The sequence below is a fragment of the Elephas maximus genome, chromosome 1 (assembly GCF_024166365.1).
Source record: "Elephas maximus indicus isolate mEleMax1 chromosome 1, mEleMax1 primary haplotype, whole genome shotgun sequence".
NCBI lineage: Eukaryota > Metazoa > Chordata > Mammalia > Proboscidea > Elephantidae > Elephas > Elephas maximus.
In genome coordinates this window covers 16,944,692-16,964,012 of record NC_064819.1, presented here as the reverse complement: position 1 = coordinate 16,964,012, position 19,321 = coordinate 16,944,692, and the positions used below count along the sequence as shown (strand labels likewise).

Sequence of the window (19,321 nt, the reverse complement as noted above, 5' to 3'; positions counted from 1 at the left end):
GTGTGTGTGTGTATATATATATAGGTTCTCCCACCCAGGAAATTGATTTTTCATTATTGTTGAAAGTATACATCAAGATAGATATACACACACACACTTACACACGTGTGTGCATATGTATATATTTTAATTGAAGTTTTTATTATGAGATAATTATAGATTCACTTGTAGTTTTAAGAAATAATAGAGATCCTGTGTACCTTTTACCTAGTTTTCCCTGATGGTGTCATCTTACAGGACTGTGTAGTACAGCGTCATGACCATGATGCTGACATTGATATAGTCAAGATACAGAACATTCCCATCTCCACAAAGTTCCCTCATGTTGCCCTTTTATAGCCTCCCCTACTCCCACCTTAATCCTGGCAACCATTAACCTGTTGTGCATTTCTACAATTTTGACATTACAATAAGTTATATAAAAGGATTCATAGTCTATGTGATCTTTTGGGATTGGCATTTTGCGCTTAGCGTAATTCTCCAGAGAGAGAGGTTGTTGTATTAATATTTTGTTCTTTTTTTATGGCAGAGCGGTGTTCTTAGCATGGCTGTACCACAATTTGTTTAACCATTGGCCTGTTGAAGGACATGAGTTGTTTCCAGTTTTTGCTATTACGAATAAAGTTGCTGTAATTACTGGCGCACAAGTTTTTGTGTGACCACAATTCTTCATTTCTCTCTGCTGCATGCCCAGGAGTGCAGTTGTTAGGCTGGGTGATAGTTTCATGTTTAGTTTTGTAAGAAACTGTCCAACTCTTTTCCAGAGTAGCTATACCATTTTACGTTCCCACCAGCAGTGAATGAGTGCTCAAGTTTCTCCACATCCTCGACAGCATTTGGTGTTATCGCTATTTTTTATTTCAGCCATTCTGACACGTGCATAATGATACCTCGTTGTGACTTAAATTTGCATTTCTCTAATGGCTAATGATGTTGAACATTTTTTCACGTGCTCATTTGCTATCTGTATATGTTTTTCAGTAAAATGTCTCTTCATTTCTCTTGTTTATTTCTAATTGGATTGTTTGCTTTTTTACTGTTGGATTTTAAGAGTTCTTTATATGTCTTAGGTATTAATCCTTTGTTGGATATGTGGTTTGGAAATTTTCCTCCCACTCTGTAGGCTGTCTTTTTATCTGCTTAACAGGGTCTTTTGTAAAACAAAAGTTTTTAATTTTGATGAAGTTCACCTCATTACTTTGTCCTTTTATGGATCGTGCTTTTGGTATCAAACCCAAGAACTTTGAATAGGCCTGGATCCTGAAGATTTTCTCCTTGTTTTTTCCTCAGAAGTTTTATAGTTCTATGTTTTACATTTGTCTGTTATTCATTTTGAGTTAATTTTTGAATAAGGTGTGAGACTCAGAGGTTTTTTTTTTTTTTGCTACTGCATGTCCAATTGCTCCAGCTCCATTTGTTGAAGTCTCCCTTTACTCTGTTGAATTGCTTTTTTACCTTTGTCAAAACAGTCCATTGGGTATATTTGTGGGTCTATTTTTGTATTCTCTATTCTGTTATATTAATCTGTGTCTATCCCTGTGTTAATACCACAAAGTCTTGTTTACTGTGTGTCTGTCAGTTTGTCATACAGTGGAGGCTTATGTGTTGCTGTGATGCTGGAAGCTATGCCACCGGTATTCAGATACTAGTAGGATCACCCACGGAGGACAGGTTTCAGCTGAGCTTCCAGACTAAGGCAGACTAGGAAGAAGGACCCGGCACTCTACTTCTAAAAAGCATTAGCCAGTGAAAAGCTTATGAATAGCAGTAGAACATTGTCTGAAATAGTGCTGGAAGATGAGCCCCCCAGGTTGGAAGGTACCCAAAAGATGACTGGGGAAGAGCTGCCTCCTCAAAGTAGAGTTGACCTTAATGAGGTGGATGGAGTAAAGCTTTCAGGACCTTCATTTGCTGATATTGCTTGACTCAAAATGAGAAGAAACAGCTGCAAACATCCATTATTATTTAGAACCTGCAATGTACAAAGTATGAATCTAGGAAAATTGGAAATCGTCAGAAATAAAATGGAATGCATAAGGATCGATATCCTTGGCATTAGTGAGCTGAAAAGGACTGGTATTGGGCATTTTGAATCAGATAATCATATAGTCTACTATGCTGGGAATGACAACTTGAAGAGGAATGGTGTTGCATTCATCGTCAAAGAGAACATTTCAGGATGTATCCTGATAGCGGTAGGATAATATCCATACACCTACGAGGAAGACCAGTTAATACGACTGTTATTCAAATTTACCCACCAACCACTAGGGACAAAGATGAAGAAATAGAAGATTTTTATCAGCTGCTGCAGTCTGAAATTGATTGAACGTGCAATCGAGATGCATTGATAATTACTGGTGACTGGAATGCAAAAGTTGAAAACAAAGAAGAAGGATCAGTAGTTGGAAAATATGGCCTTGGTGGTAGAAACAATGCCAGAGATCAAATGATAGAATTTTGAAAGACCAACGACTTCTTCACTGCAAATATCTTCTTTCACCAACATAAACAGCAAATATACACATGGACCACGCCAAATAGAACACACAGAAATCAAATTGACTACATCTGCAGAAAGAGATGATGGAAAAGCTCAATATTAGTCAGAACAAGGCCAGGGGCTGACTATGGAACAGACCATCAATTGCTCATATGCAAGTTCAAGCTGAAACTGAAGAAAATCAAAGCAAGTCCACGAGAGCCAAAATATGACCTTGAGTATATCCCACCTGAATTTAGAGACCATCTGAAGAATAGATTTGATGCATTGAGCACTAGTGACCGAAGACCAGATGAGTTGTGGAAGGACATCATCCATGAAGAAAGCAAGAGGTCATTGAAAAGACAGGAAACAAAGAAAAGACCAAGATGGATGTCAGAGGAGGCTCTGAAACTTGCTCTTGAGTGTCGAGCAGCTAAAGCAAAGGAAGAACTGATGAAGTAAAACAGCTGAACAGAAGATTTCAAAGGGCAGCTCGAGAAGACAAAGTATTATAATGACATGTGCAAAGAGTTGGAGATGGAAAACCAAAAGGGAAGAACACGCTCGGTGTTTCTCAAGCCGAAAGAACTGAAGAAAAAATTCAAGCCTCGAGTTGCAATAGTGAAGGATTCCACGGGGAAAATATTAAATGATGCAGGAAGCATCAAAAGAAGATGGAAGGAATACACAGAGTCATCATACCAAAAAGAATTAGTCAATATTCAACCATTTCAAGAGGTGGCATATGATCAGGAACCGATGGTACTGAAGGAAGAAGTCCAAGCTGCTCTGAAGGCATTGGTGAAAAACAAGGCTCCAGGAATTGATGGAATATCAGCTGAGATGTTTCAATAAACAGATGCAGCACTGAAAGTTCTCACTCATCTATGCCAAGAAATATGGAAGACAGGTTCCTGGCCAACCAACTGGAAAAGATCCATATTTATGCCTATTCCCAAGAAAGGCAATCCAACCAAATGTGGAAGTTATAGAACAATATCATTAATATCGCACACAAGCAAAATTTTGCTGAAGATCATTCAAAAATGGCTGTAGCAGTGTATCAACAGGGAACTGCCAGAAATTCAGGCCGGTTTCAGAAGAGGCCGTGGAACCAGGGGTATCATTGCTGATGTCACATGGATCCTGGCCAAAAGCAGAGAATACCAGAAAGATGTTTACCTGTGTTTTATTGACTATGCAGAGGCATTCGACTGTGAGGATCATAACAAATTATGGATAACATTGCGAAGAATAGGAATTCCAGAACACTTAATTGTGCTCATGAGGAACCTTTGCATAGATCAAGAGGCAGTTGTTCGTACAGAACAAGGGGATACTGATTGGTTTAAAGTCAGGAAAGGTGTGTGTGAGGGTTGTATTCTTTCACCATACCTATTCAATCTGTGTGCTGTGCAGATACACTGAGAAACTGGACTATATGAAGAAGAACAGGGCATCGGGTTGGAGGAAGACTCATTAGCAACCTGCATTATGCAGACGACACAACCTTGCTTGCTGAAAGTGAAAAGGACTTGAAGCACTTACTAATGAGGATCAAAGACCACAGCCTTCAGTATGGATTGCACCTCAATATAAAGAAAACAAAAATCCTCACAATTGGACCAATGAGCAACATCATGATAAATGGAGAAAAGATTGAAGTTGTTAAGGATTTCATTTTACTTGGATCCACAATCAACAGCCATGGAAACAGCAGTAGTCAAGAAATCAAAAGACGCATTACATTAAGTAAATCTGCTGCAAAGGACCTCTTTAAAGTGTTGAAGAGGAAGGATGTCACCTTGAAGACTAAGGTGCGCCTGACCCAAGCCATGGTATTTTCAATCTCATTACATGCATATGAAAGCTGAAAAATGAATAAGGAAGACTGAAGAATTTATGCCTTTGAATTGTGGTGTTGGCGAAGAATATTGAATATACCGTGAACTGCCCAAAGAATGAACAAATCTGTCTTAGAAGAAGCACAACCAGAATGCTCCTTACAAGCAAGAACGGTGAGACTGGGTCTTAAATTCTTTGGACATGTTGTCAGGAGGGATCAGTCCCTGGAGAAGGACATCATGCTTGGCAAAGTACAGGGTCAGTGGAAAAGAGGAAGACCCTCAATGAGGTGGATTGACACAGTGGCTGCAACAATGAGCTCAAGCGTAACAATGATTGTAAGAATGCCGCAGGACCAGGCGGTGTTTTGTTCTGTTGTGCATAGGGTCACTATGAGTCGAAACTGACTTGAGGGCACCGAACAACAACATATGTCTTAAAACTGGTTAGATTGATTCCTCTCACTTTATTCTTATTTTTCAAAATTGTTTTAGCTAGTCTAGTTCATTTCCCTTTCCACTTAAATTTTAGAATAACCTTGTCTATTATGTAAAAAAAATTTCTGGGAATTTGATAGGAATTGAGTTTAACCTGTATATCAGTTGAAAGAGAATTAAATATCAGTTGGGGGAGATTGAGTCTGTCAGTCCATGAATATATTATGTCTCTCCACTTATTTAGATCTTCTTTGATTTCTATCATGTTTGTTGTAGTTTTCAACATACAAATTCTGTACATCTTTTGTTAGATTTACAGGTTAGGTTTTTTTTTTTTTTTTTGAGTCATCGTATTTAATACCATATGTTCATCATTAGTCTGTGGTATATAATTTGATTTTGTATGTTTATCTTGTATTTTGTGACTTTACTAAACTCAGTAAAGCATCACTACTGAACAGGAGCAAACATTAGTTCTGGAAGATTTTTGTAAATTCCTTGCAATTTTCTATGTAGACAATCATGTGATTTTCATTTAGGGACAGTTTTATTTCTTTTTTTCTGATTGGTATATCTTTTATCTCCTTTTCTTGTCTTTTTCCACTAACAAGAACGTTCAAGTTTATGTTCATTAAGAGTGGTGAGAGTGCTCATACTTGCCTTGTTCCCCAACTTAGGGGGAAAGCATTCAGTCATCCACCATTACACATAGTATTAGCTGTAGATTGTTTTTTAAGTTGTTGTAAGAAAAAAATATGTATCAGAACATTTGCAAACTCAACATTTTTTTTTATAATTGTGCTTTAAGTGAAAGTTTACAAATCAAGTCAGTCTCTCACAGAAAAACCCATATACACCTTGCTCCACACTCCCAATTACTCTCCCCCGAATGAGACAGCCCGCTCTCTCCCTCAACCCTCTCTTTTCGTGTCCATTTCACCAGCTTCTAACCCCCTCCACCCTCTCATCTCCCCTCCAGGCAGCAGATGCCAACATAGTCTCAAGTGTCCACCTGACCAAAGAAGCTCACTCCTCACCAGCATCCCTCTCCAACCCATTGTCCAGTCCAATCCATGTCTGAAGGGTTGGCTTTGGGAATGGTTTCTGTTCTGGGGCAACAGAAGGTCTCGTGGCCATGACCACCGGGGTCCTTCTAGTCTCAGTCAGACCATTAAGTCTGGTCTTATAAGAATTTGGGGTCTGCATCTCAGTGTTCTCCTGCTCCCTCAGGGGTTCTCTGTTGTGTTCCCTGTCAGGGCAGTCATGGGTTGTAGCCGGGCACCATCTAGTTCTTCTGGTCTCAGGATGATGTAGTCTCTGGTTCATGTGGCCTTTTCTGTCTCCTGGGCTCGTAATCACCTTGTGTCCTGGATGTTCTTCATTCTCCTTTGGTCCAGGTGGGTTGAGACCAATTGATGCATCTTAGAGAGCTGCTTGCTAGCGTTTAAGACCCCAGACGCCACTCTTCAAAGTGGGATGCAGAATGTTTCCTTAATAGATTTTATTATGCCAATTGACTTAGATGTCCCCTGAAACCATAGTCCCCATACCCCTGCCCCTGCTACGCTGGCCTTCGAACCATTCAGTTTATTCAGGAAACTTCTTTGCTTTTGGTTTAGTCCAGTTGTGCTGACCTCCCCTGTATTGTGTGCTGTCTTTCCCTTCACCTAAAGTAGTTCTCATCTACTATCTAATTAGTGAATGCCCCTCTCCCACCCTGCCTCCCTCCCTCCCCCCTCTCATAACCACAAAAGAATGTTTTCTGCTCGGTTTAAACTATTTCTCAAGTTCTTATAATACTGGTCTTATACAATACTTGTCCTTTTGCAACTGACTAATTTCACTCAGCTTAATGCCTTCCAGGTTCCTCCATGTTATGAAATGTTTCACAGATTCCTCACTGTTCTTTATCGATGCGTAGTATTCCATTGTGTGAATATACCGTAATTTATTTATCCAGTCATCTGTTGTTGGGCACCTTGGTTGCTTCCATCTTTTTGCTATTGTAAACAGTGTTGCAATAAACATGGGTGTGCATATATCTGTTCATGTAAAGGCTCTTATTTCTCTAGGATATATTCCAAGGAGTGGGATTGCTGGATCATATGGTAGTTCTATTTCTAGCTTTTTAAGGAAGCGCCAAATCGATTTCCAAAGTGGTTGTACCATTTGACATTCCCACCAGTAGTGTACAAGTGTTCCAATCTCTCCATAGCTTTTCCAGTATTTTTTATTTTGTGTTTTTTGGATTAATGCCAGCCTTGCTGGAGTGAGATGAAATCTCATTGTAGTTTTGATGTGCATTTCTCCATTGGCTAATGATCATGAACATTTCCTCATATATCTGTTAGCTACCTGAGTGTCTTCTTTAGTGAAGTCTCTATTCATGTCTTTTGCCCATTTTTTAAGTGGGTTATTTGTCTTTTTGCAGTTGAGTTTTTGCAGTATCATGTAGATTTTAGAGGTCATGCACTGATCAGAAATGTCATAGCTAAAAACTTTTTCCCAGTCAGTAGGTGGTCTTTTTACTCTTTTGGTGAAGTCTTTGGATGAGCATAGGTGTTTGATTTTTAGGAGTTCCCAGTTACCTAGTTTTTCTCCTACATTCTTTATAATGTTTTGTATACTGTTTATGCCATGTATTAGGGCTCCTAACGTTGTTCCTATTTTTTCTTCCATGATCTTCATCGTTTTACATTTCATATTTAGGCCTTTGATCCATTTTGAGTTTGTTTTTGTGCAGGGAGTGAGGTATGGGTCTTGTTTCATTTTTTTGCAGATGGATATCCAGTTATGCCAGCACCATTTGTTAAAAAGACTGTCTTTTCCCCATTTAACTGTTTTGGGGCCTTTGTCAAATATCAACTGCTCATATGTGAATGGAGTTACGTCTGGATTCTCAATTTTGTTCCATTGGTCCATGTATCTGTTGTTGTACCAGTACCAGGCTGTTTTGACTACTGTGGGGGTATAATAGGTTCTAAAATCAGGTAAAGTAAGGCTTCCCACTTTGTTCTTCTTTTTCAGTAATACCTTATTCATCTGGGGCCTCTTTCCCTTCCATATGAAGTTGGTGATTTGTTTCTCCATCTCATTAAAGAATGTCTTTGGGATTTGGTCAGAATTGCATTAAATGTATAGATCACTTTTGGTAGAATAGATATTTTTATAATGTTACATCTTCCTATCCATGAGCAAGGTATGTTCTTCCACTTATGTAAGTCTCTTTTGGTTTCTTGCGTAGCTGTAGTTTTCTTTGTATAAGCCTTTTACATCTCTGGTAAGATTTATTCCTAAGTATTTTATGTTCTTGGAGGCTACTATAAATGGCATTGATTTGGTGATTTCCTCTTCGATGTTCTTTTTGTTGGTGCAGAGGAATCCAACTGATTTTTGTATGTTTATCTTGTATCCGGATACTCTGCTGTTAGTTTCAGTAGTTTTCTGGAGGATTCCTTAGGCTTTTCTGTGTATAAGATCATGTCATATGCAAATAGAGATACTTTGACTTCGTCCTTGCCAATGTGGATGCCCTTTATTTTTTTATCTATCCTAATTGCTCTGGCTAGGACTTCCCACACAATGTCGAATAAGAGTGGTGATAAAGGGCATCCTTGTCTGGTTCCTGATCTCATTGGGAATGTTTTCAGGCTCTCTCCATTTAGGGTGATGTTGGCTGTTGGCTTTGTATAAATGCCCTTTATTATGTTGAGGAATTTTCCTTCTATTCCTATTTTGCAGAGAATTTTTGTCACAAATGAGTGTTGAACTTTGTCAAATGCCTTTTCTGCATCAATTGATAAAATCATGTGATCCTTTGTTTTTTTTATGTGGTGGATTCAATTAATTGTTTTTCTAATGTTGAACCATCCCCGCATACCTGGTATGAATCCCACTTGGTCATGGTGAATGATTTTTTTGATATGTTGTTGAAGTCTATTGGCTAGAATTTTGTTGAGATTTTTGCATCTACATTCCTGAGGGATATAGGTCTATAATTTTCTTTTCTTGTGGTGTCTTTACCTGGTGTTGGTATCAGGGATATGGTGGCTTCATAGGATGAGTTTGGTAGTATTCCATCCTTTTCTATGCTCTGAAATACCTTTAGTAGTAGTGGTGTTAACTCTTCTCTGAAAGTTTGGTAGAACTCTACCGTGAAGCCGTCCGGACCAGGGCTTCTTTTTATTGGGAGCTTTTTGATTACCTTTTCAATCTCTTCTTTTGTTATGGGTCTATTTAGTTGTTCTACCTCTGTTTGAGTTAGTTTAGGTAGGTAGTGCATTTTAGGAATTCATCCATTTCTTCTAGGTTTTCAAATTTGAGTATAGTTTTTCATAGTAATCTGATATGATTCTTTTAATTTGAGTTGGGTCTGTTGTAATATCGCCCCTCTCATTTCTTATTCGGGTCATTTGCTTCCTCTCCTGTTTTTCTTTTGTCAGTTTGGCCAGTGGTTTATCAATTTTGTTGATTTTTTTGAAAATACCAGCTTTTGGTCTTGTTAATTCTTTAAGTTGTTTTTCTGTTTTCTATTTCATTTAGTTCTGCTCTGATTTTTATTATTTGTTTTCTTCTGGTGCCTGTGGGTTTCTTTTGTTGCTCTCTGTTTGTTCAAGTTGTAGGGATAATTCTTTGATTTTGGCCCTTTCTTTTTGGTTGTGTGCATTTATTGATATAAATTGGCCTTTAATCACCGCTTTTGCTGTGTCCCAAAGGTTCTGATAGGAAGTGTTTTCGTTCTCATTGGATTCTCAGAATTTCTTTATTCCATCCTTAATGTATTCTATAATCCAATCTTTTTTGAGCAGGACATTGTTCATTTTCCAAGTGTTTGATTTCTTTTCCCTTCTTTTCCTTTTATTGATTTCCACTTTTATGGCCTTATGATCAGAGAAGATGCTTTGTAATATTTCCTGTACATTTTTTACATGTACAATTCCCCGCTGCTGTCATGTCGATTCCGACCTATTGCGACCCTGTCCCATAGAGTTTCCAAGGAGCACCTGGCAGATTCGAACTGCTGACCTTTTGGTTAACAGCCGTAGCACTTTACCACTATATCACCAGGGTTTCCATGTATAATTCAGAGATACCAATTACATCAATCATGTAACTAAGTTTTTTGTAGATATTTTTAATCAACTTGAGGGCGTTCCCCTCTATTCCTATTTTCCTGAAGTTTTTTTTTTTTTAATCATGAATAGATATTGAATTTTATCAAGTACTTTTTCTATATCAATTTGATACAATCGTGTGATTTTTCTTCTTTAGCCTGTTGATATGATGGATTAAACTGATTGATTTTTTAATATTAAATCATCCTTTCATGCCTGGAATAAATCCTACTTGGTCATGGTGTATAATTCTTTTTATATGTTGCTGAATTCCATGTGTTAATGGTTGAGCATTTTTGTGTCTGTATTCATGAGGGTTATTTTCATAGTTTTCTTTTTTGTGCTGTTTTTGGTTTTGGTATCAGGGTAATACTAACTTCATAAAACGAATTGAGAAATGCTCCCTCCTGTTCTATTTTCTGGAAAATATTATGCAGAATTGGTGTTAATTCTTCTTTAAACGTTTGGTAGAGTTTTCCAATGAAACCATTTGGCCCTGGACGTTTCTTTTTGGCGAATTTTTAAATTAAATGTCCTTAATAGTGATAAGGCTATTAATATTATCTCTTTCATACTGGGAGCCCTGGTGCCACAGTGGTTAAGAACTTAACTGCTGGGTGAGTTGTGGTAATTGTTATTTTTGAGGAATTGGTCCATTTTATCTGTTTCACAACAATTTATGTGTGTAGGATTATTTGTAATATTCCCTTATATCCTTTTGATATCTTTTAGGTCTATAGTGATACCCTCTGTTTTATTCCTGATATTGGTAATTTGTGTCTTCTTTGTTTTATTCACAGTCTTGCTAGAGGTTTATCTATTTTATTGATGCTTTCAAAGAACTAGCTTTTTGTGTCAATTGATTTATTCTGTTGTTTCTTTTTTTTTTTTTTCAATTTCTTTGACTTCGGCTATCTTTATTATTTCTTCTGCTTGCTTTTGGTTTATTTTGCCCTTTTTTTTTTCTGGATTCTTAGCTTATTGGTTTGAGACTTTTCCTATTTTCTAATACATGCATTTAGTGTTATAAATTTTCCTCACGGCATTTGTTTAGCTATGGTCCGCAGATTTCAATATGTTATATTTTTGTTTTCATTAAGTTCAGTATATTTTTTTCACTTCCCTTGAGACTTCCTCTTTGACCCGTGGCGTATTTAGAAGTGTGTTGTTTAGTTTCCAAGTGTTCGGAGATTTTCCTGTTATCTTTTTGCTGTTGATTTCTAGTTTGATTCCATTGTACTTGGAGAACACACTGTATATGATTTAATTTCTTTTAAATTTTTTGAGATTTGTTTTGTGGCCCAGAGGATACGTTTTATCTTGGTATATCAGGGGCGAATTATCCAATAGGCAAGGTAAGTATAGGCATGGCTAGCATCTATCTCTCTCCCAACCCCACAACACCTTCCTACAGAATCAAAGCCTCATTTTAAATTTATAATGCCTGAGAGGGGTAGATGAAACACTAAACGAAGTAAGCATGGGTTTACTTATGCTTACTTACTAATCTGTAGTGAATAATTTCACATGGGTTTCACTACATCTTTGATTAAATGTATAATGAATCCCATGTGAAATTTTCACTACAGAGGATCTGGTAAGCAAGGTAAGCACTTTGCTTACCTTGCTTATTGGAGTATCTGTCCCTGTTATATTCCGAGGGGACTTGAAAAGAATGTATATTCTGCTGTTGTTGGGTGGAATCCCCTACAAATGTTGATTATGCCCTGTTAGTTGATGGCGGTGTTGATTTCTATATCCTTGCTGATTTTCTGCCTAGTTGGCTTTATTAGTTGTTGGGAGAACTCACCACCATGTCATTTTTCGAGTTTTGAGGCTCCTAACAGGTCTGCCTTTTTCTTTCTACCTTGTAGAGTCTTTTTATGTTTGTTGTATATGTAATACCCAAGATGTTTATTTGTACTTACCAGGAGGAATAAGAAAAAAGTACATCTACTCCATCTTTCCAGGAGCAGAAGTTGCACTTATATTTTTAAACAGTTTCCCCCAGTAATTGTGATGCATTCAGACTATGGACCTACATTTGCAAACTACTGCTTTAGGACAACTAATAGTGATGATGAATTTGTTCATTTATTGGCATTTTATGATTACTAAAACTTTCAGTAGTATAAAAAAACAAAAACCAAACCCAGTGCTGTCGAGTTGATTCCAACTCATAGCGACCCTATAGGACAGAGTAGAACTACCCCGTAGTTTCCAAGGAGAGCCTGGCGGATTCAAACTGCCGCCCATTTGGTTAGAAGCTGTAACACTTAACTACTGTGCCACCAGGGTTTACTTCGATAGTATATAATCTCATGTATTCCTAAAAGGAACTCTCCAAAGTACAAACTAGTATCTTAATTTTACTGATAAGTAAAAAGGCCTAGACAAATGGCTTGCCTAGAATCATACAGCTGATGAGGGACAGAGCTGGGACTTGAACTTCTCTCTCCTAGTCCAGTGCTTTGCTCATTAAACCACAGTACTTCCTGTGTTATTGAAGATGTTATTCTCATCTTTTCTCATCTGTGTTAAGTCACAAAGCAACTTAAATCACTGAGTTTCTATTAAAGAGTCTGGCAGCTGAGTTATGACGCTCTGCGAAAAGAGCTGCTCATAAGCTGGAGCAGGAAACACCTGCAGTCACTTCTGGACCGGTTCGTTAACTCCAGCACTACAAACTGGTCTGATAATGTAGTGGCTTCCAAATTTTGTTGTATATTAGAATCACTTAGAGAGCTTTTAAGTCTCCATGCCCACGTTGTGCCCCATACCAATTAAATCAGACTGTCCAGGGATGGGAGCCGGGCATTGGTGTTTTTTAGAGACCCCCAGCTGATTTCAACATGTAACAAAATTGGGAGCCACTATTCCAGTATGTCAAAGGATGTATGTAACCAACATTGCAGCTGCGAGAGCGTGACAGATTTTTATTCAGTTAACAGCTGCAATTCTATTGTTTGTTCCCCTTTGGGTCCCAAGTATAGTATGCCATAAGACCAAAGACAGGACATTTTCTCTTCCCCATTGCTCAAAACTGCAAGAGTGTTCTCTTCTGTCCTTTGAACCATAAACCAGAAGTCAGCAGACTCTTTCTATAAAGGGTCAGAAAATAAATATTTTAGGCTTTGCAGGTCCTACAGTCTTATGTCTGCTGCTGAACCACAGACAAAACGAATGGACATGGTCGGGTTCCAATAAAACTTTATTTACAAAAACCAGGTGCAGGCAGGATTTGACTCAAGGGCTGAAGTTTTAGCACCCCTGTCAGAAACATTCAAATGTCCCACTTGTGAAGCATTTAAGCCCAGAAATAGTTACAGGACAGAAGCCAACTTCTAGCTGCTCAGCCCAGCCTGGCTTGCTCCCTGAATTGTTTTAGAGGATTCAGGGTGACGCTTCAGAGCACAGGGGCTGGTGCTTGCTTACCTCTGTGCCTCATCGGCTGTGACTCCTCCATCTCTTAGTAACCTGCGTGAGAAGGGCTCGGTCGAGCATAGGCAGAGCTATTCTCATTTGAATCACATAAATCCGTGCACACACAAAATAAGGCTTTTTCCTGTGTTTAGAAGCAACTAAAACGGATATCCAACTTCCCTCCCTAGCTTGTTTGGCATTAATATTGGCTCTAGAGCTGTACTGTCCAATATGATACCTCTAGCCTCATTGGCTATTTAAATTTATAGTTAATTGTTGTTGTTAGTTGCCGTTGAGTCAGTTCTGACGCGTGGCAACCCTGGGTGTACAGAGTAGAACTGCTCCATAGGGTTTTCAAGGCTGTGACCTTTTGGAAGCCGATCGCCAGGCCTGTCTTCTGAGGTGCTTCCAAGTATTTCAAACCACCAACCTTTTGGCCAGTAGTCAATCACTTAACTGTTTACTTCACTGGTGGACACCAAAATTAATTAGTCAAATATAATTTTCAATTCAGTCTTTCAGTTGCACTAGCTACATTTCAGTAGCCATATATGGTTAGTGGCCACCATATTAGACAACACAGATAAAGAGCATTTCAATCTATTGCAGAAAATTCTTTTGGACAGGGCTACGTTAGAGTTTGCAAAAGCTCTAGCTTTGAAATTTTTGAAATCAGTATTTTTTTACTTTCTCTTTTAATAAAGCACTTATCTCTCTCTAAGGAGTCCTATTTACCCATTTAAACAAAGCTCATTTTTTAATTTATTTAAAGTAAATACAATGTACTGTTTTATTTTAGAAAAAAAGGAAATGACTTTCATAGTATCAAAAAAGTGACTTAGAACTATTGGTTAAATTCATTGGAAATGTTATGGAAAGTTATAAAATTACCTTATATAAAGATTTTATAAAAATGGTATGGAAAGTGGAAATTATGTTTATTCAATAACTTCTTTGTGGTAGGCTCTGAGTGCTTTGTAGTGAAGCTCAGAAAAGTCAGTAGCTTAAGTAAGTGGCCAGGACTGGGATTTGAGCCCAGGCCTATGTGATGGCTTCAAGATCTTGCTGTTCCCATTACACTGTGTTGCTTCAGGTTTACTGGAGACAACGATAGATAGTTGAGAAACCCTGCTGCACAGTGATTAAGTGCTACGGCTGTTAACTAAAAGGTCGGCAGTTCGAATCCACCATGTGCTGCTTGGAAACTCAATGGGGCAGTTCTCCTCTGTCCTGTAGGGTCGCTATGAGTCGGATTCGACTTAATGGCAATGGATTTTTATGGTATAGTTTATATATTTTATCTCAGGCTATAACTCCCTAGAGATGTTTTATTGCTATGCTATGTTAACTGAAATAAGAAAAGTACCAATCTTCCTTACAATAAGAAATCTAACATAGGCCTTTTTTTCCATGTGGGAGAAGAGGATAAATACCAGTGATCCTATTCTAGTTTGGCAGACCAATCTTAATAGGATTTATATTATTTAGAAATACTGAGATTTCATCGATAACATCACTCTTATGACAACAGTTTATCAATAAAACGACTAATCAGAGTTACAGAGTTGTTTGAAGGTTGTTTTTACAGGACATGGCAGCAAATTCTGATTTAGAGAATTACAAGACCCCTCTTTTCAAATTACACTTCCAAGAGTAGATATATGTAACCAGATGACAGAACAAGTTAGTTAACAACTAGAAATAGTCACACAGTCTTCATTTTTCATAGAAAAACAAGATTAATCGTCTTGTGAATGTTTTCAGTTTAACAAATTATTGCCATTGGGTCAATCCAGGATCTGGAATTTCATTGGTTTGCGTTAAAAATGCAAAGCAGGCCTACAGAACTCGATTTAACTGGCGAGAGTGGAAAAATCGACAAATAGGATTTTATTGAATAGCAGTGAAGTGCTATTATATTGCAACTAACCATCTTCCACAGCTGCGTTAAGCATTTCCTTTCACTGTTTGAAAAATAAGTTTGTCACCTGATTCAGCAATTAGTTTTAAACTATTAAAATGTATTGGGGTTGTAATCTAAAGCACAAGCTGCAGAATAGACTGGTCATATTTTCTTTAAAGTTTGACACTGTTGGTGCTCATCTCTGTCTGCAGGAGGCAGATGCCGACCCCTTACTGCGACACACTCAGAAGTAACCCACTGCAGTTAACCTGCAGACAGGACCAGAGAGCGGTCGCGGTGTGTAATTTACAGAAGTTTCCGAAACCTTTACCGCGAGAGTACCAGGTAACACTTCTTTCAGGGCACAATTTTATTTTTATTAAATGCCCTTTATTATGTTAAAATAATATGTTATTGTATTTTCAGTGGAAGTAGACACAGCAAAACAGGTTCCCACTCAACAATTTCCACACATCTTTTTGAGGGATATTGGTTACGTTCTTCACATTGTATCAACGTTCTTATTATTACTCTCGCTATTCTTTCCTGTTACCTGAGTCTCAGAGGGCATCAGCCTTCTCTCCTTTGTTGACCATGTGGTCTCAGATAGATGGTTTTTTTAAAACAATGGGGCACAATTTTAGAAATCAACTTTTTAAAAAGTATTTTCTACTTTGAATTAGAAGAGTGAATTCTCTTAAGTTTATGGCCCCATTTGTTCTCCAATTAGAAAAAAAAGTAAGAAGTCTCAATTCCTTTATAATAATGTGCTCAAGATAGTAGTTAGTTAATATCTAGCAGTGAATGACTTGTAGTAATGGCAGGCGATACTTAGAATATTTGTTTTGACCTCTTTTTAAACTGTTTGCATTTTCTTTCTTGTTTCCAAAGCCTTCATCTTTAAATTTCTCTAATTTATTCAGGAAACAAGATTCTTTAAAGAAAATAATTTCGAAATACTAATCCAATTAATGGAAACCCTGGTGGCATAGTGGTTAAGTGCTGCAGCTGCTAACCAAAGGGTCAGCAGTTCAAATCCGTCAGGTGCTCCATGGAAACTCTATGGGGCAGTTCTACACTGTCCTATAGGGTCGCTATGAGTCGGAATCGACTCGACGGCACTGGGTTTGGTTTTTGGTTTTGGTAATCCAATTAATTTAAAATGTTTGGCAGTTTTGCTTTGGAAAAGGTTTGACCCATGAGATTTAAAAGATGAAAGAAATAGTCCCAAATGTTCAGGCTGAATTTTGAAGTTCTCGTTGCCATGGGTATCTCTAAAATGCCTGCCATTCACTAAGGACTCTTTTTAGTCAGAGATGATATCTCAGAAACTAATTTAAAATGGAAACTACTGAATTTTGAGCTTCCTACATATATTTATGATCATGCTGAGTGCATGAAACACATTAAGGTGGCCACTGTGTTTCTAGGCATAGTGCTGTAACTCATTAAGGTGGTTTAAAGAGTGAAATCTGTAAAATTTATCGGGTACTTTGTTCTTTTCGTATTCTAAGCGTTTAATTATATAATCTCATTTATTTTCTCAGATTTTAATTTTTTCAAGTTTGTCAAAGCAACATATAAATTAAATCTCCTAAAACACTTGAAGTACGTTATGTTTATGATATCTTAATTCTGTGCATTAGTGTTGTGACCTCTTAAAACTCTTCGACTCAGTGTTAATTCTGTTTCATCCTTTTAAAACATGAATCAAATTTGTGATCTTAATAAATAACTTAGACAAGTTTACTTATTTCGAAAACTAAAACAACCTGGAAACACCCCTTAGATAATATATTACTATCTTCTTTGTGTTGTACTGTATATTTTTTATCTTCTTTGTGTCATACTGTATATTAAAGTACATTAATATCTTGTACGGCATTAGCAAGGGTTACCATAAACTGCCTGTGGACTTCGGTTTGAATATACGGAATGTTTCTTACTCTCCTGTCTTTCCAATAATTTTTTTTTTCTTTTTTTGTAGTACTTTGATGAACTCAGTGGAATACCTGCTAAAGATTTGCCTTATTATGGTGGTTCGGTAGAAATTGCTGACTACTGCCCTTTCAGTCAAGAATTCAGTTGGCATTTAAGCGGAGAATATCAGCGTAGCTCAGATTGTAGAATACTGGAAAATCAGCCAGGTTAGTCCTCTATTTACATATTAAAATTGTAGCATCAGCAATATAAAATAGTGGTTAAGGGCCCTGGAGCCAAACTGTACTTCCGCTGCTTTCCATCTGTGAAAGGTTACTTAACTTCTCTATGCCTCAGTTTCCTCATCTGTAAAATGGGGATAATTCTTATAGGATTGTTGTAAGAATTCAATGAATAAATTCAGTAAGTGCTTAGAATTGTGCCCAGTGCACAGAAAAGATTGTTAGCTATTTGATTCACATACATGTGCACACACACAATGCTCAGTAATAGGTTACATATGCATCACACTTTTCCCTTGCAAAGCGCTTTCATTTTCATCGTTTCATTTTATTCTAAAAATCTTATGAAGGACATGTTATCAGATTTCAGAAGAGCGAAGAGACACTAAGTGACAACTGGTGTGAGAGTAGGATCCTCCAATGCAGGACTCTTTACTATAACACATTAGATACCCACTTTGTTTTCTCCTGCAAAGTGTGCATTTTATATTATTTAGAAAAACATGTCTCTCTTCAGATATCAAAATGATACTGCTGTCCCATGGCCAGTAAGATATATTGCCTTATTGTTTATTGTCTTTTAATGTATGGAAATAGATCATCAAGGGAATAAGCAGTATGGCAGTTGGGTATTCAGCGATAATAGTTCTAACTCATATGAACCACCTTTGTAAACAGAAATGTCACATTCAGTATGTTAGTAAAGATCAATAAGTTGTCTCTTTGTAGTCATCGAAATTTCGTAACCTGGTCTTTTTATTCTCATTATTCCCAACTTTATTATAGACCCAAATCATTTAATTTTTAAATTTCCATAATGTGTTTACCTTTTATTCTTAAACCTAGAAGATTTCATTGGATTTGTGGTGTCATTTTTTTCATTGCTCACTTATGTAATAAATATCTTGAAGTCTTATAACGATTAAGCAGTTCCATATTAAAGCAAATGAAGTACACAGATCTGTTAATTTTGGATTAGCCAGTGATATAGGCTCACATTTTATTGTTTTAGAGGTGGGGTCAGCAAACTTTTTCTGTAAGGGGACAGAGAGTAAATATTTTAGGCTTTACGGGGCCTGAGGTCTGCTGTTGTATGAAAGCAGCCATGGGCAATATGTAAACAAATGGATGTGGCTACGTTCAATGAAACTTACAGAAACACGTGGCAGGCGGGATTCAGCCTGAGAGTTACCGTTAGCTGGCCCCTATTTTAGAGATGGAAACCCTGGAGGCGTAGTGGTTAAGAGTTGGGCTGCTAACCAAAAGGTCAGCAGTTCGAATGAACCAACTGCTCCTTGGAAACCCTATGGGGCAGTTCTACCCTGTCCTATAGGGTCGCTATGAGTCGAAATCGACTCAACGGCAGTGGGTTTTTTCTTGTTATTTTAGATATTGATCACTATGTTTTTTGAGGATCTTGGAATACTGATAAATAAGAGAAATGTAGAGTTCTACTTTATTGTTTATTATTTCCTTTCTTAGCGGTACAATTAACATTTTTCAAAACTGATATAAAATACTTCTCTTTATAACATTTTAAGTGGGCTAATTGAATGCTCTACTTTCAAAAGATGAAATTTAACTGTAGTAAGAGTGTAAAAAGAGCAAATTATTGCTGGGGATTAAGAGCTTCATCACTCTGTCAATTGGGGACTTAGAGTTCATATATTCCACCCCCTACCGCTGCAGGTTTGAGCTTAGTCTGAGACTAGATCAGCGTGTTATTTATGGACGTCCAGGAGGTGGCACAAATTGAAGATCCTAGTCAAGTTTTGCAAAGAGTGCAGCACTCCAAAAAAACCCTCATCATATTGATTGTTTGGTCTCTTGGGAGGTGATTCCTATTTAGGCCACCGGTGAAGGTTCTTCTGTTGGTACCTAGACACCTGATGATTCTTAGTGCCAGTTCCTCTGTATATCTAACCTAAATCCTTTGGGACTAGTTTTATTCC

General features: G+C 37.5%; 1 protein-coding gene across 3 annotated transcripts in view; it reads left to right on the top strand.

Annotated features, from left to right (window-relative positions):
• Positions 1-19,321, top strand: part of LMLN (leishmanolysin like peptidase) — a 107,448-nt gene that overhangs the window by 70,441 nt on the left and 17,686 nt on the right. For all 3 annotated transcript variants that reach the window (XM_049878985.1, XM_049878966.1, XM_049878976.1), the window contains 2 exons: positions 15,420-15,552; positions 17,195-17,354. In XM_049878985.1, coding sequence (XP_049734942.1) covers positions 15,420-15,552; positions 17,195-17,354 — 293 coding nt within the window. The remainder of the gene's footprint in view (positions 1-15,419; positions 15,553-17,194; positions 17,355-19,321) is intronic.